The 16,649-nt window shown below is 44.1% G+C and overlaps 1 protein-coding gene across 3 annotated transcripts in view; it reads left to right on the top strand.

Moving 5' to 3' along the window:
• The window catches only part of GRIA1 (glutamate ionotropic receptor AMPA type subunit 1), a 302,566-nt gene that overhangs the window by 171,561 nt on the left and 114,356 nt on the right, over nucleotides 1-16,649 (top strand). For all 3 annotated transcript variants that reach the window (XM_024760130.1, XM_024760133.1, XM_024760131.1), the window contains one exon: nucleotides 16,424-16,585. In XM_024760130.1, the coding sequence (XP_024615898.1) occupies nucleotides 16,424-16,585 (162 nt within the window). The remainder of the gene's footprint in view (nucleotides 1-16,423; nucleotides 16,586-16,649) is intronic.

Genomic DNA, 16,649 nt, shown 5'->3' with positions numbered 1-16,649 from the left:
ATTGCCAAATAGCATTCCATTATATGGATGTATCCCATTTTGTTTATCCATTCGTCAGTTGATGGACACTTGGGTTGTTCTCACTTTTGGACTATTATGAATAATGCTACTACGAACATTTGTTACAAGTTTTTCTCTTGAACATAAACCTAGGAGTCAAATCACTAGGATACATGGCAACTCTATGTTTAATATTTTGAGAAACTCAAAACAGTCAAAACTGTAGTCCAAACTGTTTTCCAAAGTGGTTGCATCTCCCAGCAAATTTTTTTTTGAATTTTATTTTATTTATTTTCCAGCAAATTTTAATAAATAAAAATTTTTGCCATGTGCCAGTTTGAGCAATTGTCAGATTTCCTTAATGATAGCTTTTTCTACAAAGTTAGCTTATTATCCTGGCCTGTCTTTATGATTCGGTGTTTCCTTTAAGGTGTGATTTTTACCTTTTGTCTATAACAAATGATATCACTCAGTTTTAGAGATGTTATTTTGTGTTGATTATTCCTGTGAGTAATATTATTAATTGAACAAGAGATGGATATTTTCTACTTGCTTTTGGAACAAAGGTCACTAATAGAACAAAGGCACAGGGGCTGGGTATATGTAAAGGTCAAAATGGCAGGATCTAAAACACCTTGCCTAATTCTTAAGCTCTGTCTCTCTTTCTGGGTGGATCTCCAGCCTCAGATCCCTGGCTTAACCTTCTTTCCCCTTCAAAACTTCCTTGCCTTGGCTGTCCTAATACTTCAGGGTCAGGACTGGAAATAAGGAGGACTTCTTGCGATAGGTTAATTTAGGCCCAGCTGTTAATAGATATATATGCTACCTTTCTCAGAGATATTTGCATTTTAAATGGCAAATGGCCGTCCAATGATATTTGGGGAACCAAGAGTTTCACCCTCAAAAACCATTTGGAAGGGACTTCCCTTGGAGGTCCCGTGGTTAAGAATTCGCCTTCCAATGCAGGGGGTGCGTGTTTGATCCCTGGTTGTAAAGCTAAGATCCCACATGCCTCACGGTCAAAAAAACAAAACATAAAACAGAAGCAGTATTGTAACAAATTCAATAAAGACTTTAAAAGTAGTCCACATTAGGGCTTTCCTGGTGGCGCAGTGGTCGAGAGTCCGCCTGCCGATGCAGGGGACACGGGTTCGTGCCCCGGTCCGGGAAGATCCCACATGCCGCGGAGCGGCTGGGCCCGAGAGCCGTGGCCGCTGAGCCTGCGCTAGTCCACATCAAAAAAAATCTTAAAAGACAAAAAAAAAACCATTTGCAAGGATGAAATTTTTGACTTCATAAGGAAGAAAACTCTTGACACCCCTTGAATCCCAGATCCTTAGTCCTAGAAGGGATTTTGGAAGTCAGCTGTATCTAAGTCGCGTTTGCTTATAGGGAAACATTTGCTTGTAGTCAAACCAGCAAGATGGTATGACTTGGCCAGGGTCACACAGCAAGTCAGTGATAGAGCGAGGCCTGGCACCAGGGTTAGTGGGCAGCACCCAATGCCTTTTCCACTTCATCAGGACGTCTCTCAGCACAGACCACGTGGGCACCCTGCTGCTTGAGAATACACAGAGCAAGGTTGGGGGCATGCATAATCACCTCTCCAGAGTAAGACAGAAATTACACATCAGCAGCCTCAAAGCCACCGAATGACCTCAGGTAATTACATCGCCAGGCTCCATCTGTTGCCAAGTGACCCCTCGGTCACAACATCACCAAGTCAGCCCTTTGGGTGTCTGTTTCCTTCTGATCTGCATTCTTTTTTTTTCCCCTGACCTAATGAGCTCTCAAATCCTTACAACGGCCAACTAATAGGATGCAAATTGCATATAGCATCCAAATACAAAAGACTTGCATGTTCCAATAGATTAGGTGATAATTAGGCTTCAAATTACTAATTAATTCAGTCTGAAACATAGTCGAGTATGTGCTGTATGTCTTTCTTCCCCCTTCAGAGGAATAAAGCAATTGATAAGATGACAATTTTTAGAAATTCCGCCACATAATTAGCCTGCTGCTGCATGGAACTGACCCCCTCCTTCAGAGTGTTTGTAATTAGGGTGTAATAAGAGTTAGAAACTAAGGAAGGAAGCTTTTGAAAGATTTAACAAAAAGAGGGAGCTACATTTTATTTTGCAGTTCTTTCTGTCCCTGTCAGAATGCAGGAGCTTCAAAGAAGCCAACAGCATTCTTGTAACAGAGCACTTTGGAGGGATGTTTTTCTGGCTTTGGAGGGCCGCTAGAAGAGAGGATGGAAGGAGACTGGGGGTCAGAGAGGAGAGCTTTATAACAGGGAGTCATAAAGAAAAGAACAGAAAAGAAAAGCCATGCTTTTTGTCCAGATACCATCCTCAGCTAGTATCTTTGTGACCTTGGGCAATTTTCCAGCCCTCAGTTTCCACATCAGGAATAATAGTTCCTATTCTATATGCTCATGGAGTCACTGGGGAAACCAAACATGTTGCTGAATGCCACCGTGCCTTGAAAAAGTTAAAGTGTTCTGCATAGGTGAAGAATCCTAACTTTATATACTAAATCTACCCATCTGTACATATTCACATGTTGTGTCCGTATGTATACATGCATATATATGACTGTGCATATATATGCTGATATACGTATTCATATTTTATATATGGTAGGATAGATGTATATTTATAATTCCATAGCATTGGTACGTCCATAAAGTGAACTTGAGCCTTTCAGAAATTGGTGAACTCTACCATTATTTCTTAAAGAAGCCCCTGGGTCCTGGAGCCCCCTGATGAACCAAGCTCTCTTGTCTGGCTGTCAGTCCTCCTCCAAGCCCAGCACTGACTCGGTTTTCACTCCCTGCTCTGAGACTGTGATCACAGCAGACAGCTACCAGCCAGAGCTCTCCAGAGTTATAGCTCTTTATCTCTGTGATGCATCAGCCGCAAATCTTAGAACAAAGTGGTGTTTCTCAAAAGGAAGGTATGTGGACCTTTACAAGGCGTCTGCACAGTTTAGGAAACACTGAGCCAATGGTTAAATTCTTCAGTCCACTGAGACTGCAAGCAGGAGTACTGACAGCATGGGACAAATGATCAGATTGTTTATATTGATGATCTGACTTTCACTGAAATAAAAAAGCACAACATTTAAAAATTCTTGTAGAGAACAAGCAGACCTCTGAGAATTTATAAAGGGTCCAGCAGACCCCAGTTTGAGAAACACTGAAGGACTGAAGATATTGGTTGTCTTTCTGTGTGGACCATATGGTGCCTCCTGGGGCACCAGTAACAATAACGGCAACTCCTTTCATTTTTACATCAAGTTATATAGCTCATGTGATGTTTTGGCATGAATCACACCACTGGGTTTTGAACCTTGCAGTACTCCTATGACATAAGCAAGGGAGAATTCCTCATCCCCACTTTATAGAAATGAGAACTGAGAATCCAAGATGTTACATGACTGATCTGCAGAGGGGGAAGGCAAGCACTCCTCAATGGAGTCTGGCTCTCAGGAATCTGGCAAAAGCCAAGTGATGTGATCATAAGAATAGGATGACCAGGCTAACCTGAGCCACTGAACCAGAATTTCTTAAACCCCTAATAAGTAACTACAACAATAATAACAATGGTGATTACTATTATTCATTGAATGACTGCTACATTCCAGACACTATGATATACACGTAAACAGTTACCTATTAAATCCCCGTAATAGTCCTGGAGGTTGATAATATTATCCCCATTTTTCAGATGAAGAAACTAAGGTTCAGAAAGATTAGTGAGTTTTCCAGTGACAAAGTTTATAAAGTCATGGAGCTGGGCTTCCCCTCCAGGACTAGAGAACTCCAAAATCCATGTTCTTATACTGTGCCACGTGACTGCTGAGCATGGGGGTGGTGGGGACGGGTGCAAGGGGGACATAGGCTCTCAATAAGAGGGCTTCAGTTTAAATCTTGCCTACAGTTGCAGCAATAAACCTGGAGTTCAAACTCAGGCTCTCAAACTCCCACTGGGTACCTTTTCCACTGTACACTGATAGAATTTCATTATAATTATACAGTTGGCTCTCCATGTCTGTGGGTTCCACGTCCGTGGATTCAACCGACTGCCGGTCAAAAATATTTGGAAAAAAATCCAGAAAGTTCTAAAATGCAAAACTTGAATTTGCCGCACAGCGGCAACTATTTACATAGCATTTATATTGTATTCCTAGCTATTGACACAGCATTTACATTTTATCAGGTATTACAAGTAATCTAGAGGTGACCTACAGTATACGGGAGGATGAGAGTACGTTATATGCAAATACCATTATGCCATTTTATATAAGGGACTTGAGAATCTGCAGATTTTGGTATCTGCAGGGGTTCCTTAACCAATCCCCCATGGATACCAAGGGACAACTGTGATTTCTAGTGCACAAAGTAGCTGAGGGAAACACACAGAGGACGGGTCATCCCAGGTCTTACTGGGGGGTTTGGGGACCGGGGTGGTCAGCCATTTCCACCATGTAGATGCAGATGACCTCCTGTGAAATGTTAGAGTTGGCAGTTCTGGTCCATGTGGCGGCTCATCCACGCCCCCAGCTCCATGCTGCGACCGCTTTGCTGTATCAGTCTTGAGAAGAAACTGCTCTTTCATCTCCTTGCTCCCCTGTGGTGAGAAAGCTGTCTCTGCCTTCTGTAAGGCCAAGCTCGGCCGCTTTCTTCTGCACATGCCATCTCAATACCACCCACGGTCATGTCTGGCTCCTGTATGGTTCCTCTAGTTAGGGAGCTGGAGCAGTAGTTGGGAAGGGTGGCTCTGGGTCAGACAGACCTGAGTTTGAATTCTGGTTTTATACTTATTAGCTGTGTGATATTAGTGAAGTGACCTACCTTCTCTGAGTTTTCATTACCTCATCTGTAAAAAAAGGAATGTGGTATCATCTACCTCCTCATGGGCTATCATGTGAATTAAATGAAATAATACTTTATAAGTGCTCATAGTAATATTTGGCCCAAAATAAGCACTCAGTAAACATTAACAATGTCCACCATCATAATCATTGTCATCACCATCATCTTCATCATTAGTAGTAGTGGGGAAAGAAAACACCAAATACCTGGGGACAAGATACTATCCTTGAGGTCCCTCAACCCCCTGCCAAACTCAATCTCATCCACAACTGAAACCCAGTTATGTAATACCTTCCTCCCTGTTTGTCTGTAAGCTCCTGGAAGAAGGAATATGTCTGCCTTTCTCACTGATGAATTCCGAGTTCACCAGGCAAAGTGACTTGCATGTAACGGTGTTCTTTAAAAAGTCACTGAATGAATGAATGAGTGAGTGAAATGACTTCTCAGGAAATAAACAATGTTGGTACCCACTTATTACATACACTTAAAGGCAAATTCCCTGTGTCTATGCTAAAAGAAGCAGAGATCAGGGCTCGTGGGACTATGAATACAGCTAAGAATATGCAAATGAGTAGGTAGAGATGGGCCTCAGAGGGCATCTAGTCCACTTCCCATAAAAGGCAAGAATCTCCTCTACAACATCCCCAACAGAAGCCCATCCAGCTGGTTCCTGCTTGAATAATACCTAGCGATAGGGAATAGTGTATTAGGAACCGCCTACCCTGCTTGTTCTTGGTGTTTGCTCCTTCAGCCTGGACGACCCCCTGTCCCCACCCCTCCCCATGCCTTCCCACAGGACAGGTTCTAACAGCCAGCCAAATGAACATCAGACATGAACCAAGCATGTCTGTGTGCCTTCCACCGCACTGAGCTCATACCAGAAGCACTAAGAAGCATGCGGTTTTACTTTTGTCCTGGAAGCAACTTGGCTTTGTCTTCCAGCTCAGTTGGAACATGTAAATAAATTTTTAAAAGGATGCCAGAGAAAAATCTTGTGTGAAAAAAGTAATGCAAGCCCCATAAACTTCCACCCCAACTGCCAGAGCCTGGCGGTCAGAGGCTCGAGAGGCCCCTGGAGGCTGCAGGTTTCTGGGAAGGATCATGACGGTGCATCCACGCAGCCAGTAGTCCTATGAAGAGTGTGCCTTTGCGCTGGCTTGAAGAATCCCAAACAACCAGAGTTGAAGGGTCCCCAGGAGCTCGTCTCACCCAACCCCTCCTGCATTTTGTAAAAGAGGCACTTAAGACCCAGAGAAGGGACATAACCTGTTTGAAGTCACTCAGAAGTTGAACAGGAGAGCCGGGCTGGGATTTGGAGCAATTGTTTGTTCTGTTCTTTGTGGCTTCTTTTACCTCAATGCTGCCTCTCAGTTTCCTCTGTGTGTGTGTGTGTGTGTGTGTGTGTAAGAGAAAGAAACATATAGAAATAGGAGACAGAGAGGTTGAGAAGCACTCCCTCCCCACTCCCCCTGCCCCTCTCAGAGTCACCCCTCACTGATGGAGTCCATCCCAGTGTCCTCTTCTCCCTCCCACACAGCCTTCCCTCTCTCCCTCGGTTTCACCTCACTCTTCTGTAGCAGTGAGAACACACGGCTTACTTTAGGATCACCAGAGCTTACACTGCAGAGAGCCTCTGGAAGGGAAGAGGAAATGGATGGGTAGAAAATCAAGTCCCAGACCCCAAAGGATGCTCACTTCCTACGTGGTCCAAGCATCCCATCAGGCAAGGGCAAGGCTGAGTATATGTTACTCTTTGCAGTCACATCCCATGCTCTAGAATAATCCATTCTAGAGAACTGAGAGTTTCTGCATCCGTCCAAGAAAGGTGAGATTATATTCTCATTCTACGAGAGAGGAAAAGGAGGTCTAAGTTGCTGAAGAAAGTTTTCCAAGGTCATGTGGCTAAAACTGGAATTTGAACTCAAATCTCTCTAATTCCAAAGATTAGGTTTGTTGTCCATTGGGTCACACTGCCCAAATCAAAGAAACCTTGGTGACTCTCAGGCCTGGTATTATAACTGAGAAAGCTCAGAAATAAACTCCTTTTCTTCTGAAACTGCCTGGGTTTGAATTTTCACTCAGTCACCTACTAGCCGTGTGACCTTGGGCAAGTCATCTCACCTCTCTGTATCTCAGTTTCCTCATCTGTAGGTGGGAATATTAAGGCATACCTCACAAGATAAAGTGAGTTAATTTATATCAAGTTTTACAACACTGAGCGCAGCAGAAGCCTGGGGTCTCATCCCAACTCTGCCACTGACTCATTATCCTTTGCAAAAAAAAAATTCTATTTTTTTGAGGGTCTCAATTTGTTCCAGCTTTGTTCAAGGGTTTTCAAAAGGACTAAATGATCAAAAGGACCTTTCCAGATGTGCAACTTACAGTTCTGGTTTTCCTGCCTCTCTCTGTGGTCCAGAGGTACCAAAACAAAATTTTCGAAGCCACATTGGCTCCCTTCATTCTAAGGGAGAAGCCACTCCATTCATCTCAATCACTGGGTGTTTGCATCCTTTGCTCTTGCCAGCCATGCACACCTTGGCTGATTTGGAAAGGCCCTTTCCATGCTCAGTCAGTGGGTTATTTCAGATATGCAAGCCAGCAGCTGCAATTGCTCTTCCAGAGCATGGAACCCCCTTGCCACTACCAGCTTAGAAGCAGGAGGTTGGGGTAATATGTAACTAGAAAGGTTCAGTCCTCACTTCCTTACTTGTCCCTTTTTTAAGACAGAAAAGCAAACAGACTCTAGAGTACTCTAGGTGAGTACTTATCATGTACCAGGCACTGTCCTAAGAATTTGATAACGATTAATGCAGTTAATCCCTATGAGATAGATGCTATAATGATTCTTATTTTGCAGTAAAAGATGCCAAGGCACAGAAAGGTTGAGTAGCTTGCCTGCAGTCACACAGCTAGGTGGTGGCAGAGCTGAGGTTTGAATCCAGGTTGATGTGTACACACATTTCCTCTGGTTCACCACCCTCTGTCACTCTGATTCAGAATCTCCGAGCACGTGTGCTTTCCAGTTAGAGTTCTTCCCTGCACTCTTCACCCAGCCAAAGCCTCCTCTTCTTTCAGCTTCCTTGCTTCCACTGGGAGCCTTCCCTGAGTTCCAGATTCAGGTTTGGTTCTACCTACTTTGCTCTATAGTTATGTGGGTAATATGGACCTTTCTCACTAAACCTTAAGTAACTTGAAAACAAGGACCAAACCTATCTTATTCTCTGCTGCATCCCTTTGTCCAGTATGTACTTGGCAATATTAGACCCTCACAGGTGAATGAGTGAATGAATGAATGAATAGCAAGAATATTCCTTTCCCCATTCCTAGTAGGTTTCAAATTTATCGTACGTTTGGACTTTCATTCATTCTTCACCAAGCATTCATTGGGTGCCTGCTCTATGGGAGCCCCTGAGAATGTTTAAGCTGGCATTTCATCAAAGGTGGGCTTGCTATAGTCTTTGCCTGAGCCTCACTGGACAGGAAGGTTTGCATCATGTGAAAGGAAGGTATTGCTGGTTTCACGTCTGCCAGGAACTCCAGCCATAAAAGCCCACCCCACCCCTACCCTCTGGCTCTTGTTCTGAAGTGGCCGTGGCCAGGTGTTACCCATGACTGCAGCCAATTAGAACAGAGTTAAGATGAAGGGAGGTTCTGAAAGACCAATCAACCCCGGGCCAGATACTACTCTTCTTTCTTCATGCATTGACAGCCCAATCTGGGGGCCCCTGACCTTCTGCCACAAAATGCCAGCATTTTATCCTAAACCCACAGACTGAGAGAATTTGGTTTGTGAGATCCCAACTACCTTTTTAAATAATCTGTCAGCAGTGGACTTGTGTTCGGGGGATAGGTCTGTTTGCGTGTTTGCTGATATCCAAGCGTACAGGTACCCGCCTCCCTGGTTTCAAATGTACTTGGGTAAGAGTTAACACTAGTGTTTTTTTCCCAAATCGAATGGTGTTTTGGCTGCTTTAAGCACAGCTGCAATGTCTTATTGACTTGGCAGGAACCAGATAAGCCTATGTTATGAGGGATTATATAGGATAAGGACGCATTCAAGTTTCGGTCGGTTAAAGTGGCTAGAATAGGAAAATCTGAAGACCTTATGCAGAGACATGGTTATTTGAGGACACAACAAAGTCCTCACCCCAGGAATATTCCATGAATTCGTGTACATCCATATTCATGCGCACGCACCTGTGTGATCACAGAATTGTAGATCAAAGCTGGAAAAGCCCTTAAGAGAGAAATCGACTGGCTCAGAAGTTTCCAAACTTTTTCGTTTAAAGCTCTAGTTTCAAATGGAATCTTGGGGAGAACCCCAGTATGTAAAACAGATAAAAAGCAGAGCTGCTTTGGTGGAAGAGGGAGGGTGGGAATCCAGAATCTCATCCTTCTGCCCTCCCACTAATTCAACTTGGTAGCCTCTGAAATGCCTACAGCCTGGGACAACAGTTTGAAAGATCATTGATCTAGCCAATGCCCTCATTTTGCAGATCAATAATCTAGTGCCTGGAGAAGGTGAGAACACTACCCTAGGGTAGACAGCTCATGAAGTTCAAAGACAGGACAGAACTTATGCAGTTGTCCCTAAAATTATTTTCCTGACACTACTTATGACCCAGTTCAGAATATACTACACACACAGAAACAGTCAATAACAAGACCTCTTTGGTCCACAAGATGAAAGCAGAGAGACTGACAGGTGACAGGATGGAAACTTACAAGAAAACCATGAAAAGGGTGAGTGAAGACATTTGTTGTATATGTTTCACCCCTTGGTGTGAATTAAGCAGTCAGCCTGCTCCAGGTACTGGGCTGTGGATACCGTGGGGACCGAGGTTCCTGCTCTCTAGGGTCACACGGTCTTCTAGGTCTAAAGGAGATGAGAAGCAAGGCTGCAGTCAGAGAGAAAGCCGGGAAAGACCCCAAGAGAGAGAAATAAAGAGCTTTGTGGTTCACATCCCAATGACCAGCACCCATTAAAGGAGCTGAAGACTAACACCTGAGTCTCCTAGAAACCTGCTAATTCCTTCTTAGTATAAAGATGCAGGCCATTGCAAGGGCTTCATTGCAGGACAGAAGATAAATGAATCAGACTGATGGGACTAACATTGAGGGGGCAGAATGTACAATGGCTAGAAAAGAAGCCCAGAGTCTCGTCACTTGCTATGACTATGGTCTCTGCCCCTCACTTTCTATGTGATGTGAGGCAGAAGCTACTCCATTCATTTAAGACTCAGTTTTCTAATTTGCAATGTGGGAATGATAAAAGTACCTGCTTCACAGGACTGTCACCGGGATTAAACGAGATCATACAAATAAAGCTCTCAGCACGGTGTCTACTACTACACAGTACAGGTCTGATACACGCTAGGCACGGTGCTTATTATTGTCACTATTATTTTAGCCAAAGTCTGCATCCCATGACTTCTGTCCATTGGTTGGTGCTGGCCTGCCTTCCAGAACCTTAGAGAACAAATCTTCTACCTCTTTCCCACGACAGCCCTTCTGGGATGCAAATACATCCTTCACTTCCCTTCTTAGTCTTCCATTATTTTCAGGTTGAACATCCCCACTTTTTTCAAGCATTTCTAATGGAACCAGACTTTTCAAACTGTACTTCCCTATAACTATCCTCTCTACGGAGCTGTCATCTAAGAATTTATCTGACAATGTGGGGAAACTTGCCACATTCAACTTGTGCCATTCAGAGTATAAAGTGCAAGTTCTTCAATTTGTTCTAATCTTACCTCTTCTAGATCTCAAGGGGAGGAGATGGAGGGAGCGCTCTCTCAGGCATCCCAGGTCTTGTTAAAAAACCTTCTCCTTGGCCCCTTAACGGTGTCCGCCCAAGCAGGACGGTGAGGGCTGAATAGCTTGTATGTGACCCCTGGAAAGAACCCCAGAGAAAAAGGAAATCTGGCTTTGAAGATAAAGCTTTTTATCCTTTGAAAGCCACGTTTCTATACACCTGCCTCCTGTTGGCTCAGGTGTCTTGCCTGACCCAGTGCCTGGTTTCAAAGCAGTTGTAACAACACCTAACCTCTTCTGACCCGGTGATAATGATGATGGTGAATGTGATGATAATAATAACATTCACAATCACTGATGATTATAATAACATTCATTAAGCACTTACTATGTGCCAGACACAGCTCTAAGTGCTTTATGTATTTTTTTTTAAATCTTGCTCCAGTTCTATGATGTAGGTGCTACTATATCCGCATTTTGAAGACCAGAGAGCTAAGACTCAGAGGGGTTAAATAACCAGTAAGCACACATAATCAGGTTCTTTCGTTTCCAGGCACACGTGATAATTAATAGTCATAATGATAACTCAGAGCTTCCTCGTGATCCTCAAAGCATTTTCTAAATCGTTACAGCAACATGAAAGCATGTCTAATGTAATTATACTGTTAAGCATCTCTTTAGGATATTATAATTATTTGAAAAGGCTTTTCATTCTAATCCTTTGAAAATTATCACTGAGATATGAGAGATGGAATGACTATATTAACCAGTTTAATTAATTGAGCACTTTTTCCCCCAGTCATTCTATTTAAATGACTGGTCAGCATTGCATTGCCTTCTACGATGAGTACATAGGGAATACAGATCCTAATCTCAGCTACCCCTCTAGCCAGCCTACAACTCGAGGCCACTAGTCTCCTCTCTGGACGACGACGGGTTTGACCTGATCGCCAGCATCTTTGCTTCAGGCGTCCGTAAACCTAAACTATGGCCCATGGGTCAAATCCAACTGCTACCTGATTTTGTTTGGCTCATGAGCTAAGAATGGTTTTACATTTTTTAATTATTAGAAAAATGAAAAGTGATACTTCATGACGTGTGAAAATAATGTGAAATTCAAGTCTCAGTGGACACAGCCACGCTCATTCATTTTCTACTGTCTAGGACGGCTCTCGTGCCGTAATAGCAACACTGAATAGTTACGACAGAAACCACATGGCCCCCCAGCCTAAAAAATTCACAGTATGACCCTTTATCAAGAAAAATTTGCCGACTCCCGGTATAAACGTGGGGTAGGTGGGCACTAACAGACTTCGTATAAATCGGAGGCTTGAGAAACATCTAACCGATCTCTAACCACCATCATGGTGTCAAGGAGAGAAACCTACTGTGCTCTCCCACAGACGTTGCTTTAAGACAGAAAGCTGTATCGGAAGGCCCCTCTTTGGCAGAGTGAGACACCTGTTCTAGGCTATTAACTGTCAGCCACACTGTCTGGGGCAATATGGAAATGCCATCCTAAAGCTAGCCTCCTACGTTCCTCCACTGGCAAAGCAGTGTAGCACAGACAAAGAAGACAGATTTGATGGCTGGACCACAGCTGGATTCCTTGCTTGCTGGGTGACCTCAAGGGAGTTTCCAAAGGTCTCTGACCTCAGCTCCTCACACATAAAACTGGGACAGATACTCACTCATTTATGCAAATGAGCACCCGGTGCCTACTGTGCATATTCACCTCTCAGGGCTGTTTGGGGGATTAAACAGGATTATGTATATAAAGCGTTTAATAGAATGTCTGGCTCAGGATAAGAGCTTGGGAAATGTTTAATAAATCTAAGGGTGACTCTCGACTGATTATTTCATTTTTCTGTTTTAAATGACAACTTCGTAATTCTCAAAAGGCTGTATAGATGAAGTTATATAATGCATAAGAAGTGACAGCCTTGCCATTGTTGTCATTTCTGTCATCCTGAGGAGCAATGCTTCCGAAGCTGCATTTCAGTAGAGCATTTAACAGCGCCAGTGTTCTTTAATTCCAGGCCAAGAGACAACAAATTAAGCAGGGCTCCCTTAACAGACCCTATCAAAGAGTCAACCAATGCCATGACTTCTCTTCCCTGTTCTGCCACTGCCACTCCCTCCCACACTTTCCAGGGACTTAACAGATGAGTTTGACCCAACAACATATATCAAAATTATCTGAGGATCTATTTTTATTTTTTAACAGTACTAAAAAGAAAACATATTCACGTGGTAAAAAAGAAAAAAAGTATTCCCTCATTTTGTGACTTTTACCTAACAGCACAGATAGGAGCTTATTTTATCATTCTTTGTCCCTTCCTTCTCAGGGGAGCTAAGGAGTTCAGTTAGAGGTCCCATCAGTTTGATTAGATATAACTTGAGATTTGGTTCCAGTAACCTTGTAGTCAGACACTCTGATGATGGAGGTGAGTGGCATTTATGTTTGAATAAACTCTGCTATTTCCTATGGCCCCCATTGCATTGATGTGGGCAGTCAATACAAAATGCCCGGGAGCTTGTTACAGATTTTCAAGCGACAGAATTTGACTGCAGGAGGTTGCTTTCATTTTATTCTCTCAATAGTTATTTTATGAACAAGATGTTCTTTTTAAGATCTCTAAAAATTATGGGAAGTCTCTCAACGGTGCATTAGCTTTTAACCAGGGGTAGGATGGTTGTACTCTTAGGTAGTAGAACGTCTTTGAATGCCTATTGGGTACGTGAACCTAATTCTGATTTCATCTGTACTAAAAGCTTGCTAGAAACTGTGCAGTTCGGTAGACCCCTGTGAATGTCTGTAAACTGTAGCTATGGGAAAAGTTAATCACAAAATATATTTCCAACGTGAGCTTCTCTTTTCAAACAATATCATCCACTGGCATTTACTGCCTGGTGATCACACTTCCCCTTAGCTAATAAGCATTCTTGCTCGAGGAAAATCTTTGGCTTTTATTCATTCACCCAACAAATATTTTTCATTCACCCAACAAATATTGAGCACCTGCTCTGTGCCAGGCATTGTTCTAGGTGCTAGGTTCTAGTATACATCCGTGAACAAGACGGAAAGGGTCCCTGCCCTCATGGAGCTGACATTCCAACCCAAGGAGAGAGGACAAGGGAATAAATGAGCAAACGAGATCGCCTCAATTGGTGATAAACAGAACACTGAGAAGGAACTGACTGGACTGGGTGTTGGGGGTGATTTGACTGGGTTCTACTAGAAGCAGGTCTTAAGACAGCAATTCAAGTACAAGCAGCTTCTTTGGATGTGAATCCCAGAAACAACAGCAGGGAATCAGGGATGTGAAGTAGGGAAGGGACAGCAGGCATCTGATAAAAGTGCATAGCCAAGACAGTTACCCCTCGGGGCTATGGAGCTCCATCCTTTGGGGAAGCTCTAGACCTGGGTGTAGAGCATGCCTCGGGGTTACCCCACCCAGGGAAGAGGATTCTGGAGTATTTATCTACGAACTCCCCATCTGTCAATGGCTGAGAGCTGCTCTAGGTGAATGAAATCCCTGATACGTCTGGCTTACCCTGCATGCAGGTGAAGTAATAGGTATTTGTAGTTAGGATATAAAGTGGAGTATCAGTGTGTAAGGGCTGGGGGAGTGGAAATCAGCAGGGCATCAATAGCATCCACCACAGGGCAAGAATTGAATCTTACATAAGGGGTCAGGAAAGAGCTGTCTGAAGATAGTGCATTTTAGCTGAGATCCAAAAATACGGGCAGGAGTCAGCCAGGGAAAGCTCACTTCCAGGCAGAGAGAACAGCTAGGCAAAGGCTCGGGGCGGAACTGAGCTTCGTGTGTTTATAAAATAGAAATACTAAAGAACCGCAGAACTTTAGAGGCATGGGGCGGGTGGGATGTCTTTGAGTCATGAAGTCACTGATGACTAGATCTTTTAGGTAAGGAAACTGGATCAAGTCAGTGAGAAATGAAGAGACCCGGGCAGAGCTGGGGCCAGCGCTCCGGGCTCTCAGCTGCCAGTCCTTGGCTCTCCCCAACCTCAATCCACCAAACTGCTTCCCCTGCTCGTTCCCCCATTTCACCCCCAGGGGTCTGGCAGTTTCTCCAAGCGTTGGAGCTCAGACAGCAATGACTTTATGATACCTGCTCAAATTCCTGCAGTGGGCCGCCAATTATACCTTAAAAAGAAACCCAGGGGATCACAACGCTTTATGTGATCCAGCCCTGGGCTGCCGACTGCATTTCCCGCCCTCTCTCTCACTCAACTCACCATGCTACAGTCACACCAGCCTTCTAACGTTTTCTGGAACATGCCAAACATCCTCCGACCTCTGAGCCAGAATGCTCTCCCCCAGATTTCCCCAGAGCTCACTCACACGGCTTCACTTCACTCAGGTCCCTGTGCTGACACCACCATCTCAGGGAGGCTCATGACTCCAAGGCCTGGCACTGCCCTTCCCCCCATCCTCTTTCCCCACTTCATCTTCCTTCAGAGGACTCAGAGCTACTGCAGAGTGTACTCTGCTGGACTGTGCTCTAGACACTGTGCTACATATTTACTTTTCTTTAACTGAAGTATAGTTGATGTGTAATACTCTATGTTATAGGTGTACAATACAGTAACTCACAACTTTTAAAGGTTCTACTCCATTTATAGGTCTTATAAAATATTTGCTCTGTTCCCCCGTGTTGTACAATACATCCTTGTAGCTTATTTTATACCTAACAGTTTGTTTGTTTATGGCCTATGTTTCCCACTAGAAAGTAAGCTTTGTAAGAGAAGGAAGTTGTTTCTCTCACTATTAGAAGAGTACACTGTAGGTTCTCAGATATGTTCCTTGAATGACAAGTGAGCAAGTGAGCGAAGACCTACAGAAGACCTTAGTTCTGGTCCCCTCTCTGCTACTAAATCATTGAATGACTCTGTGAAGATGATTCTCCCACTCTGGCCTCAATTTCTTTATCTGACAAATAAACATATAATTTCTACCTTATAAAGCCATAAAGTGAAATGCGGCCGTAGATCTGGAAGTACTGTACACTATGGAATATATTATACAAATACAGGGTTTCCTTTCTAAATTGAAGGCTTCCTGAGTTTCAATGAACTTTACCAGATGGGAAGGAAACTTTTTCCCAATAAAAAATGCTTTGCTGATATGAAAACTGATCAGGACTCACTGGCTAGAGAAGGTCTCGGCTGCGGCACGGGAAAGAGCACAGGGGGAGGGATATCAGCATGCAGCCTCTTCCAGACACGCTGTTACACTGGGGAGCCCTCAGGCGCTTGCCCCCGACGGACTTCAGATTCCTCTCCTGTCACGAGGGTGGAGAGTGGTGACGGTAGAGGAAAACCTCCCCCTCTTTTGTTTTTTATTCTATTGCATATCTATGTCGTCTCAGTAATCTCAGCCGCCATTTACTGATCACTCTGCACCATGCACTTGACGTGGATCGTCGCACTGCTTTTTCTCCCCCGCCTCCTAGCCTCCATTATTCGTACGAGAAAACATCAGGGAACTGGGTCCAAGGTAGTAACTCACAGCTGTGAGCAGCAGAGCCCAACCTTCAACCCAGGCACGGCTGGCTCCTGAGCAAGGGCTCTTAACCACTGTGCTAACTCTGCACAAACTACGTGATAACAGAATTCAGAAGGGAGGGAGACACAACTGTCTCTCCATTAAGTCGGTTTCACCTTAAGTAGGAACTGGGTGGAAAAGGCTGTGATTCTGTAACATGGTTAAATGGATGTATCCAGGCAACATATTCTGACTTCTTTCCCTTCCTCTCCACCCAGGGTTTCATGGACATTGACTTAAACAAATTCAAGGAGAGTGGAGCAAACGTAACAGGTTTCCAGTTGGTGAACTACACAGACACCATCCCGGCCAGGATCATGCAGCAGTGGAAAAACAGTGATGCTCGGGACCACACCCGGGTGGACTGGAAGAGACCTAAGGTAGGAGGATGGGAAGCAGGCAGCAAAGGACCAACCTGGTCCCTGTGCCGGCCCTAGATTCCTG

The sequence above is a fragment of the Neophocaena asiaeorientalis genome, unplaced genomic scaffold (genome assembly GCF_003031525.2).
Source record: "Neophocaena asiaeorientalis asiaeorientalis breed wild unplaced genomic scaffold, Neophocaena_asiaeorientalis_V1.1 scaffold336, whole genome shotgun sequence".
Lineage (NCBI taxonomy): Eukaryota > Metazoa > Chordata > Mammalia > Artiodactyla > Phocoenidae > Neophocaena > Neophocaena asiaeorientalis.
Note: the sequence above shows the minus strand (reverse complement) of the source record. Positions and strands in the feature narration are given on the sequence as shown.